This window comes from Neovison vison, chromosome 13, assembly GCF_020171115.1.
Source record: "Neovison vison isolate M4711 chromosome 13, ASM_NN_V1, whole genome shotgun sequence".
In the NCBI taxonomy this organism is placed as follows: domain Eukaryota; kingdom Metazoa; phylum Chordata; class Mammalia; order Carnivora; family Mustelidae; genus Neogale; species Neogale vison.
The window spans coordinates 8,725,461-8,750,522 of NC_058103.1; the positions used below are offsets into that span (position 1 = coordinate 8,725,461).

The following is a 25,062-nucleotide window of genomic DNA, read 5'->3' on the forward strand; positions in this document are numbered from 1 at the left end:
GTGCAAGAGGCCTAGCTTCTGGCCTATCTTGGCCTTCCACGTTTCCTTCACTAAACTTCATCATTTTTAGCTTTTGATATAAAGTGAGAGATGGGTGATACTTCCTTTCTCTCGAATACTTAAAAAGAGGCCGCTGTAGAGTCTCTAACTGGCCTAATTTCAATACTGTTTCAGAGAATACGGAAGTGCAAGGAGAAGGGGAGCGGGGGAGGGGAATGGCTGGTCAGTGGAGCAGTCAGGACACAACTTACAATTAAGTTCACCAGCCTATATGGGTACAGTTTGTGGCACCCCCCTCCAAACTACAGTAACATCCAAGATCACTGACCACCCTAAAATACCTATGTGACCAAAAATCCTGCATTATCTGTCAAGCACAATAAAATGATATGCACCTATAACCAGAGTTCAGGTGATGCTTTTATCAACACACACTGGATGGGGACAGTTGGTGGAGACAGAAGACTGGGTTCTGATCCAACTCTAGTGTTCAGAAGTGGGCTCCTGAGCCAGTCCGTCTGTCTGCCCAAATCTCAGCTAGGTCATCCACAAAACAGGGGGCTGGTGGCAGAGTTCTGAAGTCGACACAGCCTATGTCAGATCTGTGTTTCTACCCTGCTCCCCTCTACGCATTCTGTGTTTTGGACACTGAACGGAACTGCGCCGTGTGTGAGGATCAGGACACCACTGGGGGCTGATTTGCGATTGATGACCTAGAGGAAAGGTGGGGAGAGAGTCATCATGGGAAAAGAGGCAGGCAGTCTTCTGTCTTCATAATCCTACTGCCTCTTCAAGGATCCTGGGAGCAAATGCAACTTAGCCTAGTTTCATGCTTTTGCTAGAGAAAGGTCCTCTAGCTGGCTGAAACCCTGGATCGATCTTATTTCCCCTCTATCTAGTGCACAGAGGCTAACACAGAAACTGTGACGAAGTATGAAGGAGATGAAAATGACTTATCTTACCACCTAGTGATAGCTACTATTAACACTGTAGAACACTGTAGATTTCCCAAAGATAGATCATAGTTTTATATCCTTTTTTATCATGTAGTGGAATTTTTTCCTGTTGACATCTTTCCCATGATTTTTAACAGCTGCATATTTTTCCATCAAGAGCATGTGGCATAACCATTACTTTTTAGAGCCTTTCCAATTTTGCATTAGAGAAAATGAACATCCTTGTAGTAGTATGTCTTCTGCTGAATCACTTCCCTATGCTAGTTTGCTAGGATATTACCGGTACAGAGGTTGTAAGTTTTGTAAAGGTTCTATTACTAATGCTTTCCAGAATGGTTTCATTGATATATTCTCTGACAGAATCTAAGAGTGCCCCTCACTAAATCCCTACTATTATCATTATATTTAAATAAGGGAGATTATTAAATTATTAGGTGAAACACAGAGCCAAACTCTACTTTCCTTTCTTGAATTACTGGTCAGGCTGTGTATCTCTGCAGTGGTTACTGGACATCTATATATTTTTTTGAGTTTGCTCGTCTTATATGCCCACTGTTCTTATTTTCTTACTGAATTGTAAGAGTTACTTGTTTAGAGGCTTTTCCTTTTTTCCCCTTTTCTTTTGGAGCTGAAACCAAGGCTTAATTTATCTGATTAAATTCTTTAAACAGGGTAGATGAAATGGAAGTTTTAGTGTCTGTACAGTTTTATTAACGTCTTCTCTCCCTGCTCCTCTTTTGTAATGGTAGAAAGAGCAGATCACTTCACAGCAAAATGTAACTGCACGGAATTAAAAAAGGGACGTGGAAACTCCTGGAACCAGTCATTTATCACAGAATGAACAATGTCAATTTCTGAACATACAATCACTTTTCTTCATACTTAACTCGAAATGAGTCAACAGAATTTTATTCAAACTTTACAAATACCCTTTACATTTATTTCGCCTGAGATTAAGCGTGAGAAAATCTGACCTGCAGGTTGACTTCACTGCCCAAACAGTTAGCATCTGAAAATAAAGCTGTGAATGGACATGCATTTACAGAACATAGTTAAAGCATCCCGATGAACTCCGACAGCGAATACTGACCCAAACCCAACCTCAATCTGGTCTACATGATCTTCAGAACCTAGAAGTACCTGTTACTTAATAATGATTAAAAAAAAGTCTGCAAATGACAAATTATGAAGGTGTGTCTCGATGCTGAATTTTACTTTCAACATTTCTACAGTTGCTGCTTTAGATTACTACTAAAAAATCGACTCCCCAATCTTCAGTATTCAATATGTACTTGAAAACATGTAGCAGCATGGTACAATTCACTGTTATAAATATTAGTACCTGTAATAAAATATAAAAACAGAGTCTCCCTTTTTCAAATATTAAGTCTCTGAATGCTTCATTCATCCTTTGGTTTCAAACCCATACAATGCATGCATATTACATTGCAGAGTGAGCATCGAGACAGAACACTGTGCATCTGTTGGGGAAGGAGGGTCGCTATGGGAATACCAAAGCACATCATAGAAAGGAAACATTGAAGCAAAAATACTTTCTGAATATATACTGTACATTATGTAAACAAACATTCATAATAAGAATCAACACAGGTCAAAATATTGTTTTCTAGGAAATCAGAATCGTCTTCCTCTTAAATCACACACACACACTGAAGATGCTTTTCGTTAGGAAAAATGGAGCCTGTTTCTATATTTGCTTATGTGCTTAAATATCTTGGAAACAAGTAATTATTACATTCATTTGCTAACGGTTTGTCCTCTTAGTTGGCTGGCTGTTGCAAACGAGGAATACAGAACTATTATTTCAGTACCTGTTTTCCATTTAATACTAGCTAAGTAATATATAGAATTAATTCATCTTTATCAGTCCATATTAGTAATATAAATAGATTAAGTGTAGCAGTGAATTTCAAAATTTGTGCAGGGGAAACTAGTCGATAATTTGTTTCCAATAAGGCTAGTAGCAAAATAATTACTACAAAGTCAGTCCAAGCTAGTAGTAAACCCCTGATTTAGCAAGCGGAATCCAAGTTTGAAGTTAAGTCATTTTAATTCCTGTATATTACTGTGCAAATCTAGAATTTCCTATGTAAGAGAGAGTGCTGGCAGCCTCAAAGTCCTGTAATAGCAGAATGAAATACTGATTAGGTTTCTGAAATGCAGAGATACTATATGAAGAAATCTGAGTGTCTTCAAGACAGTGTCACAGCAATGGCCTTGGGATTCCCTTCATGAATCCAAAACTAAGACAGACAATTCAATCATCAGTAATGTTCTGAGTCAGAAGCCTAAACTTGGAAGCGAGAAATGGACATAAAACCAAAGCTGCATTTTCTACTACGACCATATGCAAGTATTTCAAGCTTTATGTCAACATTTTGTACCAGCAGCAGCCCCCTCTAGAAGGAAAAAGCGTAGTCACGACTATCCATCCCTCTTCAAAGCTTCCAGTCTTTGAAGGAGTGCGTTTCCAAATGCTTCCCGGTAGGCAGGGCTGAGCGTATCCAGCAGCGAGTAGACCGTTTCATGATAAGGAGTGTGTAAGTGATCATCCACTTGGTCAAAAGCATAACCTACCACCTACAAGATAAATGCAACAGTGAATCAAACAACTAGATTGAACTTGGTACAGAAAGCAAAAACCTCCGGTTTACTGGAGCCCTTCCTTAATGACATGGTTTCTCAATCAACAGTTAAACTATGCACATTTCTAAGCAATCGGAAACATACAGAACACCACCAGCAAAATGCCTTCCTTGTCATTTTTTTCCTCAACTTGTAAAAGGTTCAGTTTACCTACTCCTTACCAAAAAGGAATGTCAGAAGGAATGTAAAAAGCCATAAAGAACCAGTATTTCTTTTTCACAGACTGAGACACACTTCTGTTTAATCCCATACCTATTGAGGATCAATTGTAACAAGGCACCAGAACAGAAAATATATTATCAGTCCATATTTTTTTCATTATTTGAACTCTTTCATAAACAGTTCTAAAAAGTTTATAGTTTCAATCCTGCTTTACAAGTAGTTACATTACTAACAAATCACTTAACTGACAAGGAAAGAAATGCTCAACTCTGAGAGTAAAGGGCATGCTGGTGTGTGTGTGTGTGTGTGTTTTCTTTATACACAGTGAAAGCTTTTGTCCCCAACAAGATCTCTCCTGGTTCACCTGCACAGCGTTAGGGCAAAATCAGTTTCGTTTTTTGTTGATTTGACTAAAGCTAGTGCATTCCCTATGTAAACTCTCATTTTTTAATGACATCCAACCAAGCCACCTATCCAAGAAGATGCAAGTTTGTTAGAAATGGTGTTGTTTTGGGGCACCTGGGTGGCTCAGTGGGTTAGGCCTCTGCCTTTGGCTCATCTCGGGGTCCTGGGATTGAGCCCCGCATTGGGCTCTCTGCTCAGCAGGGACCCTGCTTCTCCCTCTCTCTGCCTCCGTCTCTGCCTACTTGTGATCTCTCTCTCTTTCTCTCTGTGTCAAATGATTAAAAATAAAATCTTAAAAAAAAAAAAAAAGAAATGGTGTTGTTTTATTTTCTTATATAAATATTCATTCATTCATTTCACAGACAACAGAGATCACAAGTAGGCAGAGAGGCAGGCAGAGAGAGAGAGGGGGAAGCAGGGTCCCTGCTGAGCAGAGAGCCCAATGCGGGGCTCGATCCCAGGACCCTGAGACCATGACCTGAGCTGAAGGCAGAGGCTTATCCCACTGAGCCACTCAGGCGCCCCTGTTGTTTTGTTTTAAATGACAAGCAGAGGTAGATGAATCAGGACCATGAGTCACTCCTCTTCAGAATCACGCTGTGTCACCACACTTTCTTTGTGCATTCCAATTCTATCTGCCCCTCTTTTCCCTGCTAGTCTGCAGTCTCCTCCTGGACGGGGATCATGGTTTGATTTCCAATTCCTGACCCAGGATAGCTGTTCAATAAAAGTTAACTGAATAAGACTGCACAAATAAATACTGGATACCTACAGGCCAGGTTTTTAAGGGATCTAGATGTTTCTGCAAACTATTCATATAAGTTTTCCCCAAATCCTTTTCAGTTTTCTTTCTTTCTCCCCTCCTCCCCCCCAATCTTGAGGCTATAGATAAAGAAGCAGGGACTCAAGAGTTTGAATGACTTACCCAAGATCACTCAAATTGCCATGTTAGGCTTCTGACTCTGACCGGAACCCTTCTTTCTCACAATCATCTCAGAATTAACCAATGCAAGACTGAATTAATATATGCAGGGTCATTTATCTCTACTTTTGATTTGCCTATTTCTGCTTAAGATCTACTTCTACAGAATACATGTTTTTAGCACAAGTTTAGGGATTTAGGAAGGAGAGCACAAAGATTAGTTCATCCAGGTACTACTCCCAAAGCTAAGGACTACGGATGTGGCAGTTACGAGGGGAATGCAAATACTGAAGGGGCTTGCCTCCACCTTGCAAGCTACTTCAGTGGCGGTGACTGCCTGTCAATGAATACACAGGACATATGGTTCATGTAATTTTAAGCAAAGTGAATCTAGTGAAATAAAAACATGTCTGTGTATTGTTTAATATTGTATGACATTCTTACTTGCTTAGGCCTTGCCCCTTCCCTTATGATATGGCGCAACGTCGTGGGCCTACTCTTAGGTATAGAAAACAGAAACGTCAGAGACCTTTGATCAAGACTGATAAGTATTAAAGTCAAAACTAAGTTTTGGGATTTCTAACATCTATTCCTTTGTTGAGATCAAAAATTTTCCTAACAGCGAGTCTTGTCGTCTTATTTAATATTTTTTAAAGATTTTATTTTCTTCTAACACTTTGTGTGTGTGAGAGAGCGAGCGAGTGAGCGAGCACAAGCAGGCAGAGCGGCAGGCAGATGCAGAGAGTGAAGCCGGCTCCCCGCTGAGCAAGGAGCCTGACATGGGACTTGATCCCAGGACCCTTGGGTCCTGAGCCACCCAGGCATCCCAAAGATTTTATTTTCAAGCAATCACTACACCCAAAGCGGGGCTCAAGCCTACAACGCTGAGATTAGTGAGTTTTGTTGTTTTAAATGATAAGCGGCTCTTGGGTAGGGCTTTCTACTATTCCCAAGTGAGGATTCTGGTTCAAAGGGGACAGAGAGGTGACTCTGCCTGGAAAAGCTCACTCGTAGGAAAAGACACTCTTGCAAATGTGGAGGCGGAGAATTCTGCTGTGACTTCGTTCTGACCAACAGCTAGAGAACAGCGCAGTCCGGGGTGCTGTCTTAGTAGGAGACACATTTTATAAGAGGTGGGAAAAGATCCTCTCAACACAATTATTGCAAAACTCACCCAGCACACAGAATACCTAATTTTAGGAGACATATTTAGCTATAGACAAGAAATTCATTTGGGGGGTGATGATCAAAACAAAATAACACTGCAAACCAAGTTTTTTCTTTTTCAAAAGATATAATTTCCCTATGTTGACCAAAAGATGTTAGAATTAGTAAGAATTCCTAGGGAAAAAAGTTCTTATAAAAATCTTGGAGCTGGGGTGCCTGGATGGTGCAGTCAGATGAATGTCTGCCTCTTGGTTTTGGCTCAGGTCATGATCTCAGGGTTTTGATACTGAGCCCTGTGTCGGGCTCTGTGCTCAGCCTCTGCACCCCCCACCCCTGCTCTTTCTCTCTAAAAATAAATAAATAAATCTTAAAAAAAAATTTGGAGCTGCTGAGTGTTGCGTTCTCAGTTAACTTCGCGCTCAGTCAACATGCTTCCTGTCCCCGCCCCCTAAAGTGGTAGAGAGAGCAATAAAACAATTTTTTTTTTCCTTCTTAAAAGAAAAGCAACTTACCCTTAGCCCTGCTTCAGTGAGTTCCAGGCAGTATCTGTTCCTCTCTCTTGTTTCCACATTGATATAGGCCACATCATCGGCACAGCGCAGGTTTTTTGAGACAAACATGTTGTTAACAGCAAAGAGGACGTCATTCACAACTGCTTCGGCTTCTAGCTTCATGTCTTTCATATCAGTTTCTTCAAAACCATTAAGATCTGCATCTTCTTCAAACCCGGACATACTGCTCAGCTCCATGGGATTACAGTCTGTTTCCATTCTGTAAAGGAGTGGACGAACATAAAACATGCTTATAAAGAGACATTCCAAATATTATTGATTAAAAGGACTATGCCTTAATAGAAAACAACTCGCTAGCAACTTTTACAAAAAATATTGTTTAAAACCGTTTCAGTTGTTCTTCACAGATGTGTACAGATTTTCAAAAAAAGATCTGTATTTTCCACTCCTCCCCCAAAGGTTAATTCCCACAGTGATACTAATTCAGAATATTAGTTTTCGGCTATTATCAACAATGCCTCAGTAAAAATCTTAGTACATACTTCATTTTTTCAAAAAGATTTTCCTGGTTTGACAGAGAGCACAAGCAGGGGGAGCTGCAGGCAGAGGGAGAGGGGGAGAGGAGACTCCCTGCTGAGCGGAGAGCCCGACGCACTTGATCCTAGGACCCTAGGATCATGACTGAGCTGAGAGCAGATGCTTAACTGACAGAGCCACCCAGACATCTTCATACTTCTTTTTAATGTGTAATTGTTTTTTCTAGGATAAATATTTAAAATTGGAATTGCTGAGTCAAAGTGTATGTCATTTTAACTTTCAACAGATACTGCTGATTCACCTTCAAAAAAAGGCTGTACTGATTTATCCTCCATGAATAGAAATACGAGCGACTACATTTTTCATTACCCTCTTTACAATCCTTGTTAATATTTACCAATTTGAGAGGTAAAGAATGATGCCTCACTGTCTGAACATGTATTTCTTTGATTAAACATCTTTTTGATATTTATAGGGTATTCTTAGTTCCAAGATCATAGAACTGTAAAAAACAGAAGCAGAATTGAACTCAGATCATTAAATCAGAATTCAAACCTTGAATGTACCTATAGTACATGACTTCTCAGTAGCTCCTTTTAGGACTTCCGGATTTGGGGTTTTGCTTACGAAGGCCTTCTCCACTCTATGATTGATTACATTTTATTTTTATTTATTTATTAAAAAGATTTTTATTTATTTATTTGACAGACAGAGATCACAAGTAGGCAGAGAGGCATGCAGAGAGAGAGAGAGGAGGAAGCAGGCTCCCTGTGAAGCAGAGAGCCTGATGTGGGGCTTGATCCCAGGACTCTGGGATCCTGACCTGAGCTGAAGGCAGAGGCTTTAACCCACTGAGCCACCCAGGCAACCCGTGATTGATTACATTTTAAAAACCTCTTATCTTCTGAGTTCTTATTCCCTGTAGAGTTAACTTTCTGATCCACCTGGAATTTAGTTTGTGTAGATTTAATTTTGAAATGGATGGCCTAACACCATTTATTGAATGACTAACTCATGTTTTTACCACTCCTCTGAACTGATCCAAATATTATAATTTGAAAAACATGATTTCTCAGGCTAACTCAATCCAACATTCCTGCCAGGTTGCTATGGAGTTCTAACTTCTCTTCTGTAACTGGGGTAGCAGTGAATACTGTTAAAATTCAAAACGTATGAATGAGAAAAGTTAATGAATGTCAAATTTCACTGGAATGGAGGCTTTTTCAGAAGAAAATATGGTTTCTTTTTAGCTGCAGGCTTTCAAAGTTAAGATTTTTCTTTGAACTGGATTAAGCATCCGTTGTCCTGAATGTAGTAGGACTCTTCAACTTGGTATGAGCATTTATATAATTTCTCTATTATCTTAAAAATTCCATCTCTTTTTCTACAGTTACTGACTTGTGCTCTATTTGTAAAATTAAAAATCCTCGACATTAGTGATTTTTACCTTGGCCACTGACCCCACCTCAGAGAAAGTGAATCAAAATCTCTGGGAGATTTTGCTGCATATTTTTAGAGTTTAGAGAATTCTACTGTGTAGACGCTGCTCTAGAATTATTCACAAAAATCTTAAGGAGTTAGAGTTCCTGTAGCTGCACATCATTTGCCATCATTAAAGACAAACTATTTGCTCAAGGCAGTTCATGATAAACTATGTCAAGCCATTTCAAAAAACTGCATAGCAAATGTACTAGTAATATATTCCTCCAATCCTATTCCAAATAAGGATATGTTTTAAGGCTCCTTTACCTTGTCTTCCATGGTACTTAACAGAATGAGTCACTCACTACTGGCAAGTTGATTACAAATTTATCAATTATGGTTGGAGCAATCTGTCAGGTAACTGGAACCTCATACTGACTTATATATATGAAAGTGAAAACACCTGTTTTTCTAAAAATTTCTACCTTACTCTAAAAATCATCATTATGTACCTTAATATTATACATGATTTTATGTATAAAAAAAGAGCCCATTTTATTTTTTTAAAGTCAGTTTAATTTTTTTAGAGTCAGTTTTGAAGATTTTGAAATGGAACTGTCCATTTATAAGTCTCTTAACAGCATGAATAGTGAACATCTTTGTTTTCCTTAAGTGATCAAGAACCTCAATTATGGGGTGCCTGGGTGGCTCAGTGGGTTAGGCCGCTGTCTTCGGCTCAGGTCATGATCTCAGGGTCCTGGGATCGAGTCCCGCATCGGGCTCTCTGCTCAGCAGGGAGCCTGCTTCCCTCTCTCTCTCTCTCTCTGCCTGCCTCTCCATCTACTTGTGATCTCTCTGTGTCAAATAAATAAATAAAATCTTTTTTTTTTAAGTTTTTTTTTTTATTTGTTTATTTGACAGAGAGAGATCACAAGTAGATGGAGAGGCAGGCAGAGAGAGAGAGAGAGAGAGGAAGCAGGCTCCCTGCCGAGCAGAGAGCCCGATGCGGGACTAGATCCCAGGACCCTGAGATCATGACCCAAGCCGAAGGCAGCGGTGCAACCCACTGAGCCACCCAGGTGCCCCAATAAATAAAATCTTTAAAAAAAAAAAAAGAACCTCAATTATGGATATCAGAAATAATGATCATTACATAAAAAAGATATTTATATGAGAAAGTTTGTTGACAAGCTTTTAAGGTAAGAGTCTAATTCACTGCAATTAGGACCTTAATGATGGAGAAAGATGAGGAATCCAACATCAGAATGGAAGAAACCCTCACAGGTCAGGAAAGTAGGTCATCAAGCTGTTGCTATGTAATAATTAGCACCAACGGGCAAAAAAGAGACAGCTTTCCCAACTGCAAACTTTTAGATTTTTTCTAAAATGTCTTGGGGCACCTGGGTGGTGTAATCAGTTGAGCGTCCGTCTCTTGATTCTGGCTCAGGTCCTGACCTCAGGGTTGTGAGATCCAGCCCTTTGTTGGGCTCTGTGCGGGGTATGGAGGCTGTTTGGGCTTCTCCTCCCCTGTCCCCTGTGGCCACCCATGCCTTGCTCACTTGCTCTTTCTCAAAAAAACAAAAAACAAAGTCTTTACATGATACATTGAAAAAAGACATTCAGAGCTTCTGGTGATGATACATACACAGGAAAAAAATGTATTTCAGTATTAAAGCACTACGCAAATTAATAATATTTTACACTGATTATTACTTCAAGATCTATAATTTATCTTTTATCCATTATAACAAGCTCTTGATTATTATCAATACCCTTTTGCTTTCCTAATAGCACCCAGATTTTCTTAGGGAGTCAAAATGCCCTCTTTCCTTACTAAGTAAAATAACGGAATAACTTGAGTGAGATTGACCCCGGTCCTGGCTAAAGACTGTCGTCCTCAACACATGAATTCTTCCCAGTCACCCCAGGCCACAGAAGTTTGAGCATACAGCCCCAGTTGTTCCTGGAAGCCATCCTGAGATGGGGAAACTAGTCCAAGGATGATGCTGATGGTGGGGAAGAACAGAGCCAAGAGATTCACAGGGAAACGGAGCCAGACTCCCTATGGCTGCCTAACTTTCACATTTTTCAGTTACTGAATCCAACAAATCCCCATTCTTTTACTGGCAACTGAAAGCATCCTAATTGATTCAGAAGCCTCTACCCCAAATGAAAAGTAGTGACTGATCTAGCTCTTCAACAGCTTTGTAAGAGATTTGAAAAATGGAGCTCTGATATTTTTGTGCCTGTCGTGCTGAACGTGCTTAATCAAAGTGTTGCAGAATGTGAGTATTAGTACGTGAATCTTAGTTTCCTACTGCTGCTGTAACAAATGACCATGAGCCCAGTGGCTTAAAACAACATGAATTCATTTCCTTCCTTATCATTCTGGAGGTTAAAAAAAAAAAAAAAATCGAGAATCCAGGAAGGAGCAGGCTGCATTACTTCTGGAGCCTTCCGAGGAGAATCTGTTTCTTTGCCTTCACTAGCTTCTAGAAGCCGACTGTAACCGTAATTCAATCCTTGGCTCATGGTCCCTTACCTCCCCACCTTCAAAGCACATCTCTACACTCTCTGGTTCTGTGGGAACACTTTTTTTTTTAATTCTGACTCTTGACATGGACACCCCCTTTTACAAGGACCCCTGTGCTTGCATTGGGCCGACCTGGGCAATCTGGGATACACCCGTCCAAGGTCCTAAAGTGACTGGCCTGTACACTGAGATCCTCTCTTGAGGAGACTGAACCCAGAGCCATGAAGGCACCACCAAACACGAAGGGAGCCGGTGGGGACAGTGCTGGAGCTACGGCAGTAGACCACAGAGCAACGGAGTGGCTTTATCAATGGGACACTAAAGAAATCGTTTCTACATTTCTGATAATGCATCCCAGTAACTAAAGATACTGTGAGCAGGTACCTCATGATATATTTATTCACATACATAGTCTACAATTAAAATATTAAAAACACATAAATATGAATTTAAACATAAGATAAAATATGAACTATAAACTTATTTTCTTTTATTTCTCAATGTATTATCTTGTATACCTGACTGTGGAGGCCTGGACCAGAGAGGCTGAGGAAATGGGCGCCCATCTCGGTGAAGGGACACTACTAGAATTACTCTTGACACATTAGAGTCTGGTTACCAGATGGCTCTCTCATCAGTATGTATCTGGTAAAAATCCTTGGTTTCCCTTTCTGCAGGAAAAACAATTTATCATTATGTAACAAATTCTAGACCAACAGAACTTTGTGCAATGATGGAAACATTATTTATTAGTGCTATCCAAGACAGTAGCTACCAGATCCTGGTTAGAGTGACTGAGGAACTGAAACTCAAATTTCATTTAATTTTTCATTCATCTAAGTTTAAATAGGTAATGGCTCCTGTATCAGACAGCATGGGTATACATGTTTGTGGATACTATGATAAGGAACTGAGTTTTTATTACAGTTGAAAAAAATCCAGTAGATATAAAGATACTAAATTAAACTTATTTTATATAGGAATAGCAAGATTTGGAAATACATGTTAGAAGAAAAATTTCTTTTGAAAGATTTCATTTACTTGAGACAGGGAGAAGGAGAGGAGAGAGGTGGGGAGGGGCAGAGGGAGAAGCAGGCTCCCCGTTGAGCAGGGAGCCTGATGTGGCTCTCGATTCCAGGACCCCAAGATCATGACCTAAGCCAAAGGCAGGAAACACAACCAACTGAGCCATCTAGGCACCTCCAGAAAAAATATTTTGCATCTTAGATACTCTATGGAGGGGAATTAACCATCTTGTTTTAAATGGTAAAAAGTAATGAACTACTTCTTATGTTTTGTGATCTTGTCAATTTAGACTCTAACTATATTATCATATATCATAATTATCAAATATATCCCACTGTGCACCTATATATCCAGCATTTCTCTAAGCATTAGGATACTAAATAAAGGTGTCTACTGGGGGGGGCACCTGGGTGACTCAGTTTGTTGAATTTCTGACTCTTGATTTCGGCTCAGGTCATGATCTTGGGGTCCTGAGATTGAGCTGTGCGTTGGGTTCTGCATTCAATGGGGGGAGTATGCATGAGTTGCTCTCTCCCTGAAATAAAGAAATCTTAAAAAAAAAAAAAAAAAAAAGATGTCTACTGGTATTACAGCTTAATTTGGGAAATAAGGCAAGCACAAGAAATACATATGTAAATATTAACATTATGCACATGCATCATAATTATAACCTAAGAAATGTACTTAATTGTGAGTGGCGGGTAATTAGAGAAAGCAATGATATGTCTTGGTCCTACTACAAACTTACCACTGAACTTGTATGAACCTGGGCTGGTCATGTAACCTCACTGGACTCATGGTTTTCTCACCTATAAAATAAGGGGAATAGACAGTAAATTCTTTACTGTTCGCTAGAGCTCTGACGTTCTGTGATCTATGACGTAATTGTCAATTATGATGGGGCTTCACTTTGACTCATGGAACAGGTCAGTCAAAACTGGTTTTGAATGAGCACAGGTGAAGTTATGGATAAAGCAAAAAGAACTCAAGAGTTGTGAAGAATTCTCCATAGGGAACAGAGCATTTTAAGGAAGAGTCTGCATGGGGTGTGGCAGGAATTCTTTTTTTTTTTTTTAAAAGATTTTATTTATTTATCCGACAGAGAGAGATCACAAGTAGACAGAGAGGGAAGCAGGCTCCTTGCCGAGCAGAGAGCCCGATGCGGGACTCGATCCCAGGACCCCGAGATCACGACCCGAGCCAAAGGCAGCGGCTCAACCCACTGAGCCACCCAGGAATTCTAAGTAGACTAGCCTAACTAGTTGAATGCAAGGACAATGTTAGGAGAGGAAGGATACAGATGGCCCAGTCTGAAGAGTGCTGCTAACTCAGACAGGAGAATTTGCTTTGGATAGGATAGCCTCTTTTGGGGCGCCTGGGTGGCTCAGTGGGTTAAGCCTCTGCCTCTGGTTCAGGTCATGATCTCGGTCCTGGGATCGAGCCCAGCATTGGGCTCTCTGCTCAGCGGGGAGCCTGCTTCCCCCTTTCTCTCTGCCTGCCTCTCTGCCTACTTGTGATCTTTGTCTGTCAAATAAATAAATAAAGTCTTTAAAAAAAAAAAAGAATAGCCTCTTTCAACTTCTTTGTAAATGGTTAACAGCAACAATCTTCATATCTAAAGTGCGTTTCCTTTAGGCAGCATATAGTTTGGTCCTGCTTTTTTTTATCCAATCTGGCAATCTCTACCTTTTTTTTTTTTTTTTAAAGATTTTTTATTTATTTATTTGAGAGAGAGAGACAGTGAGAGAGAGCATGAGCGAGGAGAAGGTCAGAGAGCGAAGCAGACTCCCCATGGAGCTGGGAGCCTGATGTGGGACTCGATCCCGGGACTCCAGGATCACGCCCTGAGCCGAAGGCAGTCGTCCAACCAACTGAGCCACCCAGGCGTCCCCAATCTCTACCTTTTAATCGTAGTGTTTAGACCACTTATATTTAACATGACTACTATAATTATTGATGTGGCTACTATCTATTCTCTACCTTTTAATCGTGTGTTTAGACCACTTATACTTAATATGACTACTATAATTATTGATGTGGTTACTATCTATTTTGCTGTTTTCTACTTGTGCCATCTGTATTCTTCCCTCTTCCTTATTTTTCTGCCTACTTTTAAACTGACCACTTCTTAGAGTTCTATTTTATGCCCTTTGGTGGCTTATGAACTTTTTAAAAAAATTTATTTTAATTTATTTTTATTTTTATATATTTTTAAAAGATTTTATTTATTTATTTGACAGAGAGAGATCACAAGTAGGCAGAGAGGCAGGCAGAGAGAGAGGAAGGGAAGCAGGCTCCCCGCTGAGCAGAGAGCCCGATGCAGGACTCAATCCCAGGACCCTGAGATCATGACCTGAGCCGAACGCAGCAGCTTAACACACTGAGCCACCCAGGCACCCCGGCTTATGAACTTTTTGTTGCATTTTTTTTTTTTAATATTTTATTTATTTATTTGACATAGAGAAATCACAAGTAGATGGAGAGGCAAGCAGAGAGAGAGAGAGGGAAGCAGGCTCCCTGCCGAGCAGAGAGCCCAATGTGAGACTGATCCCAGGACTCTGAGATCATGACCTGAGCCGAAGGCAGCGGCTTAACCCACTGAGCCACCCAGGCGCCCCTTGTTGCATGTTTTTATTGGTTACTTTAGTTCATACTATACATCTTTAATTTATCAGTTTACCTTCAACCTTAATTGGTATTTTAGCCCTTATGTACAGCATAAGAACCTTACAAGAGTATACTATATAGCCTTTTTGCTATTTTTGTCATATTTTACTTCTACATGTTAGAAACTTCACAACTTTTGTTTTAAACAATCTTTCAGTGATCTAGGTAATATGAAAGAAGTATTTGGGGATGCCTGGTGGCTTAGTTGGTTAAGCGACTGCCTTCTATTCACGTTATGGTCCGAGGGTCCTGAGATTGAGCACCACACCGGGTTCCTTCCTCAGCAGGGAGCCTGCCTCTCTCTCTCTGCCTGCTGCGCCCCCTATTTTTTTTTTAAAGATTTTATTTATTTATTTGACAGAGAGAGATCACAAGCAGGCAGAGAGGCAGGCAGAGAGAGAGGAGGAAGCAGGCTCCCTGCTGAGCAGAGAGCCCGATGCGGGGCTCAATCCCAGGACCCTGAGATCATGACCCGAGCCAAAGGCAGCAGCTTAACCCACTGAGCCACCCAGGCGCCCCTGAAAAATAAAATCTTTAAAAAAGAAATATTTAAAAAAAAGTATTTTATATTTAACCACATAATTACTATTTCTGGTGCCTGTGTTCCTTTGTGTTTATTTACATTTGCATCTATGATTGGTATCATATTCCTCTGCCTGATGTATTTCCTTTAACATTTCCTACAGTACAGGTCTGCTGTTAATGAATTCTTTCAGCCTGTGAATATCTAAAGTCGTCTTCCTTTCACCTTCAGTTCTGAAAGATATTTTTGCTGGGTATAGAGTCCTGGGTTGACAGTTCCCCCCCCCTTAAAGATTTTAAAGTTGTCTCTCTAATACTATTTTGCTTACTTTATTTCCCATTAGAAATCTGATGTCATTGTTATCTTTGTTCCCCTGGATGTAGTTTTCCTGATTTCTTTTGCTTGGGGTTCATGGAGTCTCTTACATCTTTGGGTTTTTATCATTTTTAACAAATTTGGAAAATTTTTTGCCATTGTTTCTTCAAATATTGATCTGTCCCTCCTCTCTTTGGGGACTCAAATTTCATGAATATTAGTCTAAATGAAGTTGTCCTATTCCTTTTTTTTTTTTTTTAAAGACTTTATTTATTCGACAGAGAGAGAGACCGTGAGAGAGGGAACACAAGCAGGGTGAGTAGGAGAGGGAGAGCAGGGAACCCAATGCAGGGCTCGATCCCAGGATCCTGGGATCATGACCTGAGCCCAAGGCAGATGCTTAATGGCTGAGCCACCCAGGCACCCTGTCCTTCTTTTCATTTCATGTTTTTAGTCTCCCTTCTCTTTGTGTTTCACTTTGAATAGCTTCTAGTGCTATGTCTTCAAATTTACTAATCTTCTACAGTGTCATCTCTTCTTTTTAAAAAACACATTTTCCACATCTCTACTTAATTTGCCCACTCTTTTCTCAAGATTTTTCAACATGGGAAATGACGTTTTAATGTCCTTGTCTACTAATTCCATGGTTACTTTACATTTACAGATTTTTGTTACTGTGGAAGGTATACTGCTGCTTTGTATGCCTGGTGATTTTTGGTCGGATGCCAGACAATGTGTTTTTTTTTTTAACCAGGTACAGTCCTGGCTATTTTAATATTCCTCTAAGTATCACTGAGCATTCTTCTGGGATATACCTATCTGGAAACAGCTTGATCTTTTTGGGTCTTGCTTTTAGACTTTTTAAGGTAGTATCAAAGCTACATTTAATTTCTGGTTAATTTTGACCCACTATGGAGTCAAAGACCATTCTGATTATTCTTTTTTTTTTTTTTTAAAGATTTTATTTATTTGACAGACAGAAATCACAAGTAGGCAGAGAGGCAGGCAGGCAGAGAGGAGGGGGGCAGGCCCCCTGCTGAGCAGAGAGCCCGAGGCAGGGCTCGATCCCAGGACCCTAGGATCATGACCTGAGCTGAAGGCAGAGGCTTAACCCACTGGGCCACCCAGGTGCCCTGACCATTCTGATTATTCTGATGTCCTATGGATTATCAGGGTTTTCTATTTTTGGTGACAGGAACAGGAACATCCCTGTTTGAGCTCTGAAAATTCCTCTAATTTTTTTGGGTAGTTTCCTCACACCTATGTGTTGAAGTATTCGGCTGCAGGCTGTAAAAGGATCTTCTCTATATTTCTATAGCTCTTGCTTTCTGTGAAGCTCTCTAATTTCTAGTGCTCTGTCTTAGCTGACTTGGGCTTCCTGAACTCCCAGCTCCATATATTCAACTCAGGGGGGTTACTGCACTCTACCTGGGTTTCTTCTCCCAGTGCCACGCCTGCAAATTTTCTCCGCGGAGTAAGCTCGGGCAACAGGCTTACCTCATTTGTATCTTGTCTCTCAGAGATCAGTATCCTTCAGTCCGATGCTCAAAGTCTTAAAGTCTTTTTCTCCCCATGTATTTTTGCCCACTTTCTTATTGTTTTAGGTGAAAGGGTAAATCTGGGCCCTGTCCCTCAGTTTTTGCCAGGAGTGCACATCCCAGTGACCAGTTTTGAGCTAACTTTGCAATCTTATTTTATTTATTTATTTATTTATTTATTTATAATTTTTTTAAAAAGATTTTATTTATTTATTTGACAGAGAGAAATCACAAGTAGACAGAGAGAAATCACAAGTAGATGGAGAGGCAGGCAGAGAGAGAGGGAAGCAGGCTCCCTGCTGAGCAGAAAGCCTGATGCGGGACTCGATCCCAGGATCCTGAGATCATAACCTGAGCCGAAGGCAGCGGCTTAACCCACTGAGCCACCCAGGCGCCCGCAATCTTATTTTATTTTATCAGTTTTTCTTTCAGTGATTTTTGGGCTCTCCCATATTACTTTTAAACTCACAACCATTAGATCAAGAGTTGCATACTCCACTGACCAAGGCAGCCAAGGTACTCCTCTCCCCTATTACTCTGGATCAGCTTTGCCACCTTACTAGTTCCTTCAGTAATGGGATAAACATATTTTTAAAAATTCTGAGTGTAGTTGACATACAATGTTAAATTAGTTTCAGGTGTACAACTTAGTGACTTGACAAGTTCATACATTACGCCATGTTCACAAGTGTAGCTACCATCTGTCTTTTTACATCGCTATTACAGTATCTCTAAACTATTCCTTAGGTATGCCTTTTATTCTCACAACTTATTCATCCCATAGAGTTAAACACATTTTTGACATATGCTTACTATGTTTGTGTAAGACCCATGTTTCTAAGTTAAAAAAAAAATTGTACTTTGACATTACAGGTGACCCTTGAGCAAAATGGGTTTGAATAGCACAGTTCCACTTATATGCAAATTTTTTCAATAAATACAGTATTGTACTATAAATGTATTTTCTCATAATTTTTTTAAAAAAGGATTCTTTTATTTTAGAAAGAGTTCGCAGAGGGTTGGGAGGAGAGGCAAAGGGAGAGTCTTGGGTAGACCCTGTCCTGAGGAGAGGCCTATATATAGGGCCCAATCTCATCACCCTGAGATCACCACGGGAGCCAAAACCAAGAGTCGAAGGCTTAACCGACTGTGCCAACCTCTTCCTTACAATTTTCTTAATAACATCTTCTTTTGTTAAGAATATATCATACAATGCACATAATATACAAAATATGTGTTAACTGGATGTTCATGTAAATGATAAAGCTTCCGATCAACAGCAGGCTATTAGTTAAAAGGGTTTGGGGAGTCAAAAGTTACACCTGAAAAAAAAAGTTATACTTGGATTTTCAACTGCATGGGAGTTGGTGCCTGCGTTGTTCAAAGTTCAGCTGTACTTTCAGACTTTTAGTCTTCAAAATTCAGCTCAGAAACATTTATTTCAGGTTTCTGTATCTGATCTCAAGAAAGAGTTAATCACGATATCCTTCTTTCTTTGCATTAGTACTGCTGTAGGTTTTCATACTTCATTGCAAATCAGGGCCTGTGATACATTACCAGCACAGGGTCACACATAAGGCAGGTCTTCACTGAATACATATATTTTTAAGTTTATTTATTTATAATCTATACCCAACGTGGGGCTTGAACTCACCACCCCGAGATTAAAAGTCACATGCTCTACCAACTGAGCCAGCCAGGTGCCCCTTCACTGAATATTTTCTGAATGAATAAACCGAAGAAAATACTTAACTCTCTGCTTCTTAATCTGCAATACTTGGCCTTGTAACAAGGGGCATACAAAATCTAGGATTAACACTGCAGACATTCCCCCCAAATACACATCACTGTTATAGTAACAATAGTCTGAAGTATGATGCAAAATTGCCATAATTTTAAAGCAAATGGAGGTGTTAAGGCATGCCCTCTTCAGGTTATGCCTCTACACCATAGGGTTTTCCTTGCCTCTGATAAAAATATTTGAGTGAAAAGTAAAAAAAAAAAAAAAAAATATTTGAGTGAAAAGTAAAAGAAGTACTGCCCTTCCCTAAGAAATTAACTCAAAAAGCTTAAAATTCCAGGTATTGGGCTTGGGGGTATGACGTTAATGAGCAGAGGTGGAAGCTAGTAGAAGGGTAGCAGGTTAATATTGAGTTAGACCTAAGTCTTTATACTTCTTCCCACTTCAGTTAGTATGATTTTTTGGTAAAAAGTTAAGGTAATTATTAATAGCTCTTACTCCAACTCTTGGTATGATTTAGGGGCTGTAGTCAGTGTTTTTGGAGGATTCATGAAACTGGTTATCAAGATATAATCTGATTACTAAGTCTCTTATTCCCTATCTCTTAATTGTTTATATTCTAACTTTTTTTTTCTTTAATTTTCTAACTCTTCTTTAATTTTCTAACTCTTCTATGGCAAAAAGAAAATGTACTATGTTTGCAATAAGACAAGAAGAGTCTTTTGAAAATGTGATATTCTTGGGGCACTTAGGTGGCCCAGTGGGTTAAAGCCTCTGCCTTTGGCTCAGGTCATGATCCCAGGGTCCTGGGGTCAAGCCCCGCATCTGGCTCTCTGCTCAGCAGGGAGCCTGTTTCCTTTCTTCTTTCTCTGCCTGCCTCTCTGCCTACTTGTGATCTCTGTCAATAAATAAATAAAATCTTAAAAAAAAAAAAAAGAAAATGTGATATACTGGAAAGTACAAGGTATAGAAGGAGAACATTCTTCTTAAAGAAGCCAAGCTATTGAGATAGTTAAAGCAGCTTCAGTCTCAAGTGGAATGAGAGGTCTGAATTTATCTGCTTCTCAAACAAGAGTTCTGAAAGTAAAGATGAATCAAGTTGATTAATTATAATTAGCAACATTTAGAAATTGGCCAAAGCTAAAGCTAGTTTAATCTTTATTTTCTGTTAATATACATTTAATCTGTTTTCAGTAGCTCTTTTGAAATTATGTAATTATGAAATTCTGTATTTTGAAACTAATTTTATTTATTTTCAAAAAAAAAAAGACTTTATTTGAGAGAGACAGAACAAGAGAGAATGAGCTGGGGGTGTGGGGAAGAGGCAGAGAAAGAGGGAGAAGCAGGCTCCCCAACAAGTAGGGAGCCTGATACAGGGCTCCACCCCAGGACCCTGAGATCATGACCTAAGCCGAAGACCGATGCTTAACCGACTGAGCCACCTAGGCTACATCAAAATTTTAAAACTTAAAATCAGAATTATCATTTATTACAAATATACAGTATTTGTAATTTGAATAAAAATGGTGTATTTTTTTCAATTTATACACTTATACATAAAATTACTCTGCACCCTACTTCCAACAATGACAAAGACACATATACATGACCAAGTAATAACAAATCAATTACGAAGGGCGCTAACAGTGAAGAAGCATAAAGACAGCATTAATCTGAGAAGGCTTGTAAAGTGTAGATAAGCAGCAATACTGCACCTCTGTGAACAACCCTTCCCTCAAAACCAGGAACTGTAAATGAGATTCTAAGAAAAAAACTGAATGCTTAAAAAACCCCTCCAGGTTTTAAGTTTTTTGTTTCCATGTAATCCTCTAGGTTACACAGAGGATTGGGTACAATATTTTTAATATAAATACATTAGACGTAAAATAAGACAAATCAATATTTAAAGAGATATAAAACAGAAAACCTCTCTGCTTTCCATTTTGACTCTAAACTGGCCCCCTACCAGGATCTGAGGAATATGCCATTGCCAGCACCTTAACAAAACTGGAATATCTTCTGGGTGCTATTAGTTATTCTGGCAGACTGCATCACCTCATAGAACCTTTCCAGAATGCTGTGGTACCATCATACATCAATTATTTAGGAACCAGCTTTTTTTTTTTTTTAAAAGATTTTATTTATTTATTTACTTGAGAGAGAGGGAGGGAACACAAGCAGGGGAAAGAGGCAGAGGGAGAGGGAGAAGCAGACTCCTCACCAGTGAGTCCCATGGAGGACTCTACCCCAGGACTGCAGATCAACACTGGGGCCAAAGGCAGATGCTTAACAGAGTGAGCCACCCAGGCACCTCAGGAACCAGCTCTTACTTCACCTGTGGGTATGATTTTTGTGCCGTTAGTGTTTTGGAGGATTGATGAACTGATTACCAAGGTATTTATCATGGAGTTCTTCATTCTCTACTTGATTTAATAGACTTTGTTGTGTTTCATCACAAATTTACTGCATCAAAGAGCTGAAAAAATACTGTAGATTTGTTCTCGAAGACAACGCTTATATATATGCATGACAAAAGAATAGAAGCAGGGGCACCTGGGTGCCTCAGTCTATTAAGAATCTGCCTTTGGCTTAGGTCACAATCTCTGGTCCTGGGATGGAGCCCTGTATAAGGCTCCCTGCTTGGTGGGGAGTCTGCTTCTCCTTCTCCCTCTGCACCCCTCCCCCCACACCCGTGCTTTTTCTCTCTCTCTCTCTCAAATACATAAAATCTTAAAAAATAGAATAGAGGCAAAATAAAATGATTTCAAGAGCAATATACAGAATTCCAATTTTCACTATGAGAATCTGACTTTACAGGTGACATCCCAACAGTCAGCAGAGGGCTAGAATGCAGTATCTTAATCAGGATGACTTTTTTTTGTATCCTATATCACAGTCTGGAAAATCCTCTCAATAAGAACAAGAAGTGGCCAGCCTGTAGGTGCGGTGGTTAAAGGGTTTCAAACACCGCCAAGAATCTCAGCTCTGTGACCTACTCTGGGCTTTGGGGCAAGATACTTGAGTCTCTTTGGTCACACATTCCTCCTTTCTAAAATGAAGCCAACCACAGAATCACCTAATGGGATACCACAAGTACATATGGAACGTGTTTAGCATGGTGCTAAGCTCAAGAAATCTGTTTATTGTTATATATTAAAAAGATGGTTAAAGAAGAGCTGACTCTGAAACTCAAGCCATTTAACTCTGAGTCTGGTGCTTTTTATATCACGTAAAGTCCTGTGGCTGCTGCCCTCTTGTACTGCTTCCAGAACCATGCAGTGTGGGAACCCTAACATCATATTCCTGTTACCTCAAGTGCAAGTATCAAAAGGCCAACAGCATGTCATCCACTTTTGTTTCACACGTTAACATGGATTTCTCTGAAGGATGCGCGTAGCTCTGGTCTGTAGCCTCTAACCTGTCACTTCAAAGCCTTTTACAGAATTCTTAAAAAGCTGGCAGCTGAGTGTTTGGTTGACAATGTTTCCTCACCTTCCTCACTTAACACTAGGTGTTAACATTTTGTGAAGGTACTCTGCTAAAACACAAAAATAGCACTGTGATTTAGGATGAGTTCATACCCTATCTGAGCTAAAAGTATAATAATGCTAGGTTCTAAGCCCAACAATTATGCTGACTTTCTCCTAGAGAGCATAAAACATACAAGGCAACACCGGTAACACTCAAAGGGAGCATGTTTATTAAAAAAATCTTCTGATTTTTATTTTCCTTTCCTGATATTTGAAATTTCAGGCATTCCATGGACAGGCTGAATGCAATCCTCTATTCCAAAGGAAATCACTTAACATTTGGACTTGAAAGAAGAAGTCAATTGTATCCGTTTGTCAAAAGTCTGGTTCAAACCTCACAAGGCCTACTTGAACAACCTGCCAAATGAGATTCCACCTTTTCATCACTTTGTTTATACTTCTTTTATGGAAAATGTAATTATTATTCATAAACATGTCTTACTTATCATCTTCAAAATATATCTAGAATATAACTGCTTCTTACTACCTTGACCCCGACTACTCTAATCTAAGGTACTGCCTTCGGCTGACTGGATTCCGGCAATCATTTCTAACTGCTCCGACCTTTTCTCCCTAGGTCCTCCCACCTCCACACCGCAGTTAACATGATCCCATAGAAGCTTAGGCCAGACTGTGTCCCTTCTTCCTCGAACCCCTTCACCTACCCAGAGTAAAAGGCCAAAGTCCTTACAGGGCCCTTTAGGACCTGCCTCCACCCAAGCCCCCACAGCTCCTCCTTCTCTTTATTTCATGCCCCCCCACCCCAACTCACCAAGCAAGCCATTGCCACAGGGCCTTGCCCTTGCTTTCCCCTGCCACGGAAAACAACACCCCTTGCTCCCCAAAGTTCTCCAAGACTCTTGCTAAAATATCCCCTTATTAAGTAAGAGAGGCCTTCTGTTAACCCCTCTGTATACAAGTGGCAATCTCTTCCCTCTCCATTACCTTTATATCGCTTTTCTTTTTTTTCCTATAGCACTTACCGGCGCAGGGTCCACAATATATTTAATTATTGTTTGCTTCTCTTCCCTTCAATAAAATATAAGCGCCATGAGGCCAGGAACCTCATCTATTCATTGCTCTATCCCCAGCACCGAGAACACTCTCTGGCACCATCGCAGGCAACAAATAAATATTTACTGAATAAAATAATGGCCCTTTCACCGTAGAACATAAACTCCGGGAATTCTTTTCTACCTTTTCCACATCACACACTGTGGTCTCACCTTCACTGAACGGGCCCCTAACAAACATTTCTGAATGAACCAAGAGCAAGGGAACTGAAGTGACCCGAGAATGCTTAGGACACACGAAGAACGAGGGGACCAACGATCAAAGCAACTACACACACCAGAGAGCACGCTGGGTCTCAAATGCGAAAGCGGCTGTGGAACAGGGGAACCGGAGCTTTCGCCATCCATCAACATTTCCGGGCTGTGTTGGTGGAAGTTACCCTCGAAGCAATAAAACCTCCTGAAACCCGTCGTCTTAACTCCCCATCCCTAATTAAACCTTCTGCACGGGTGCACTGCTTAGGTTCGCCCCCTACTCCAGCTCGGCGCGTCTGGATTCCAACCCCGGGCATCTGGCCTCCAGGACACCAAACACAAGCGCGCAGGCCTTTCGGGGCTGACCAAGTTAAAGGGCGGCTCGGCCTCTGCAGGATCTGCCCCCCGAAAGGCAGGAATCCGGTGGCGCAGATTCCCAGAGCAGCACAAGTACTTCGCGCAGGTTTCCGCGGGGTCCGGAGCCTCCGGCATTGAGCGGGGAAAGCGGTCCTGCCCACGGATGCCTCCACAACTCAAGTTTCCCGGGGCCCGGTGCGGCGCACCCAGCACGAAGAAAGCGCTCTGCCAACTGCAAGCCGCTAGGCACACAGGACGAAGATGAAGCTTTGGAAACAATACCTGAAAGACGCGAGGGACGAGTAACTTGCTGACAATGGGCACCGGTCAATACCCGGGGCGGGGGAAACTAGGGGGAGCGGGCGCGCGGCGGCGGGAAGGACCGAGAGACGCTGCAGCCCCTCGCCCGGGGCCCGTGGCGCTCCGAGCGCCCGTTTCCGGGGTCGGGGTCCCAGGTAACCGGACGGCCCAGGCCAGGCGCGCCCCCAGACCCCTGTCAACCCGGGTACCGGGCCCCTTCCGTCGTCGACCCCCACGGTTCCGCCCGCTGCGCCGCGTCCCGCTCGCAGGACCCCCGGGCCTCGCCCGAGCCTCTCTCGGCCGCCGCCCGCCCGCCGCCTCCCCTGCAACCGCTCACCTCCGAGCGCCCGGCGTCCTCCTCTTCCTCCCTCCCGAAGCGTCTGGAGCCGACTCGCCGCGCCGTCCCGCCTCCCGCCCTCGCGCCGCCCCGCCCCCTCGGAGCCGGAACCGCTCCCTTCAGGGCCTTGTCCCCGCCTCCTCAGCTCTAGTGTGGCGTCACTTCCGCCAGCGCCGG

At 41.2% G+C, this 25,062-nt stretch overlaps 1 protein-coding gene and 1 non-coding gene across 4 annotated transcripts; both read right to left on the reverse strand.

Moving 5' to 3' along the window:
- Positions 1 to 1,766: 1,766 nt before the first annotated feature.
- On the reverse strand, positions 1,767 to 24,962 carry LOC122893397 (GSK3B interacting protein). Of its 3 annotated transcripts, XM_044230368.1 has the most exons (5): positions 24,886 to 24,962; positions 13,058 to 13,118; positions 11,802 to 11,954; positions 6,792 to 7,050; positions 1,767 to 3,557 (listed from the first exon to the last, which is right to left on the reverse strand). In XM_044230368.1, the coding sequence occupies exons 4-5, from the start codon at positions 7,047 to 7,049 to the stop codon at positions 3,402 to 3,404; spliced, it is 414 nt and encodes a 137-aa protein (XP_044086303.1). In that variant the 5' UTR covers position 7,050; positions 11,802 to 11,954; positions 13,058 to 13,118; positions 24,886 to 24,962; the 3' UTR covers positions 1,767 to 3,401. The 3 variants fall into 3 exon arrangements, with proteins under 3 accessions (XP_044086303.1, XP_044086304.1, XP_044086305.1); XM_044230369.1 differs by lacking the exon at positions 11,802 to 11,954; XM_044230370.1 differs by lacking the exons at positions 11,802 to 11,954; positions 13,058 to 13,118 and having other exon boundaries at positions 24,886 to 24,945.
- TRNAK-UUU lies at positions 18,982 to 19,054 on the reverse strand. The gene has a single exon. It is a non-coding gene; the product is annotated as a tRNA-Lys (tRNA).
- Positions 24,963 to 25,062: the final 100 nt, after the last annotated feature.

Coding starts and splice junctions, on each gene's coding strand:
- LOC122893397 (XM_044230369.1), bottom strand. CDS start 7,049: ATGGAAACAGACTGTAATCCCATGGAGCTGAGCAGTATGTCCGGGTTT. Junction 3,558..6,791: donor TCACTGAAGCAGGGCTAAGG/GTAAGTTGCTTT, acceptor TTTATCTTGTAG/GTGGTAGGTTATGCTTTTGA.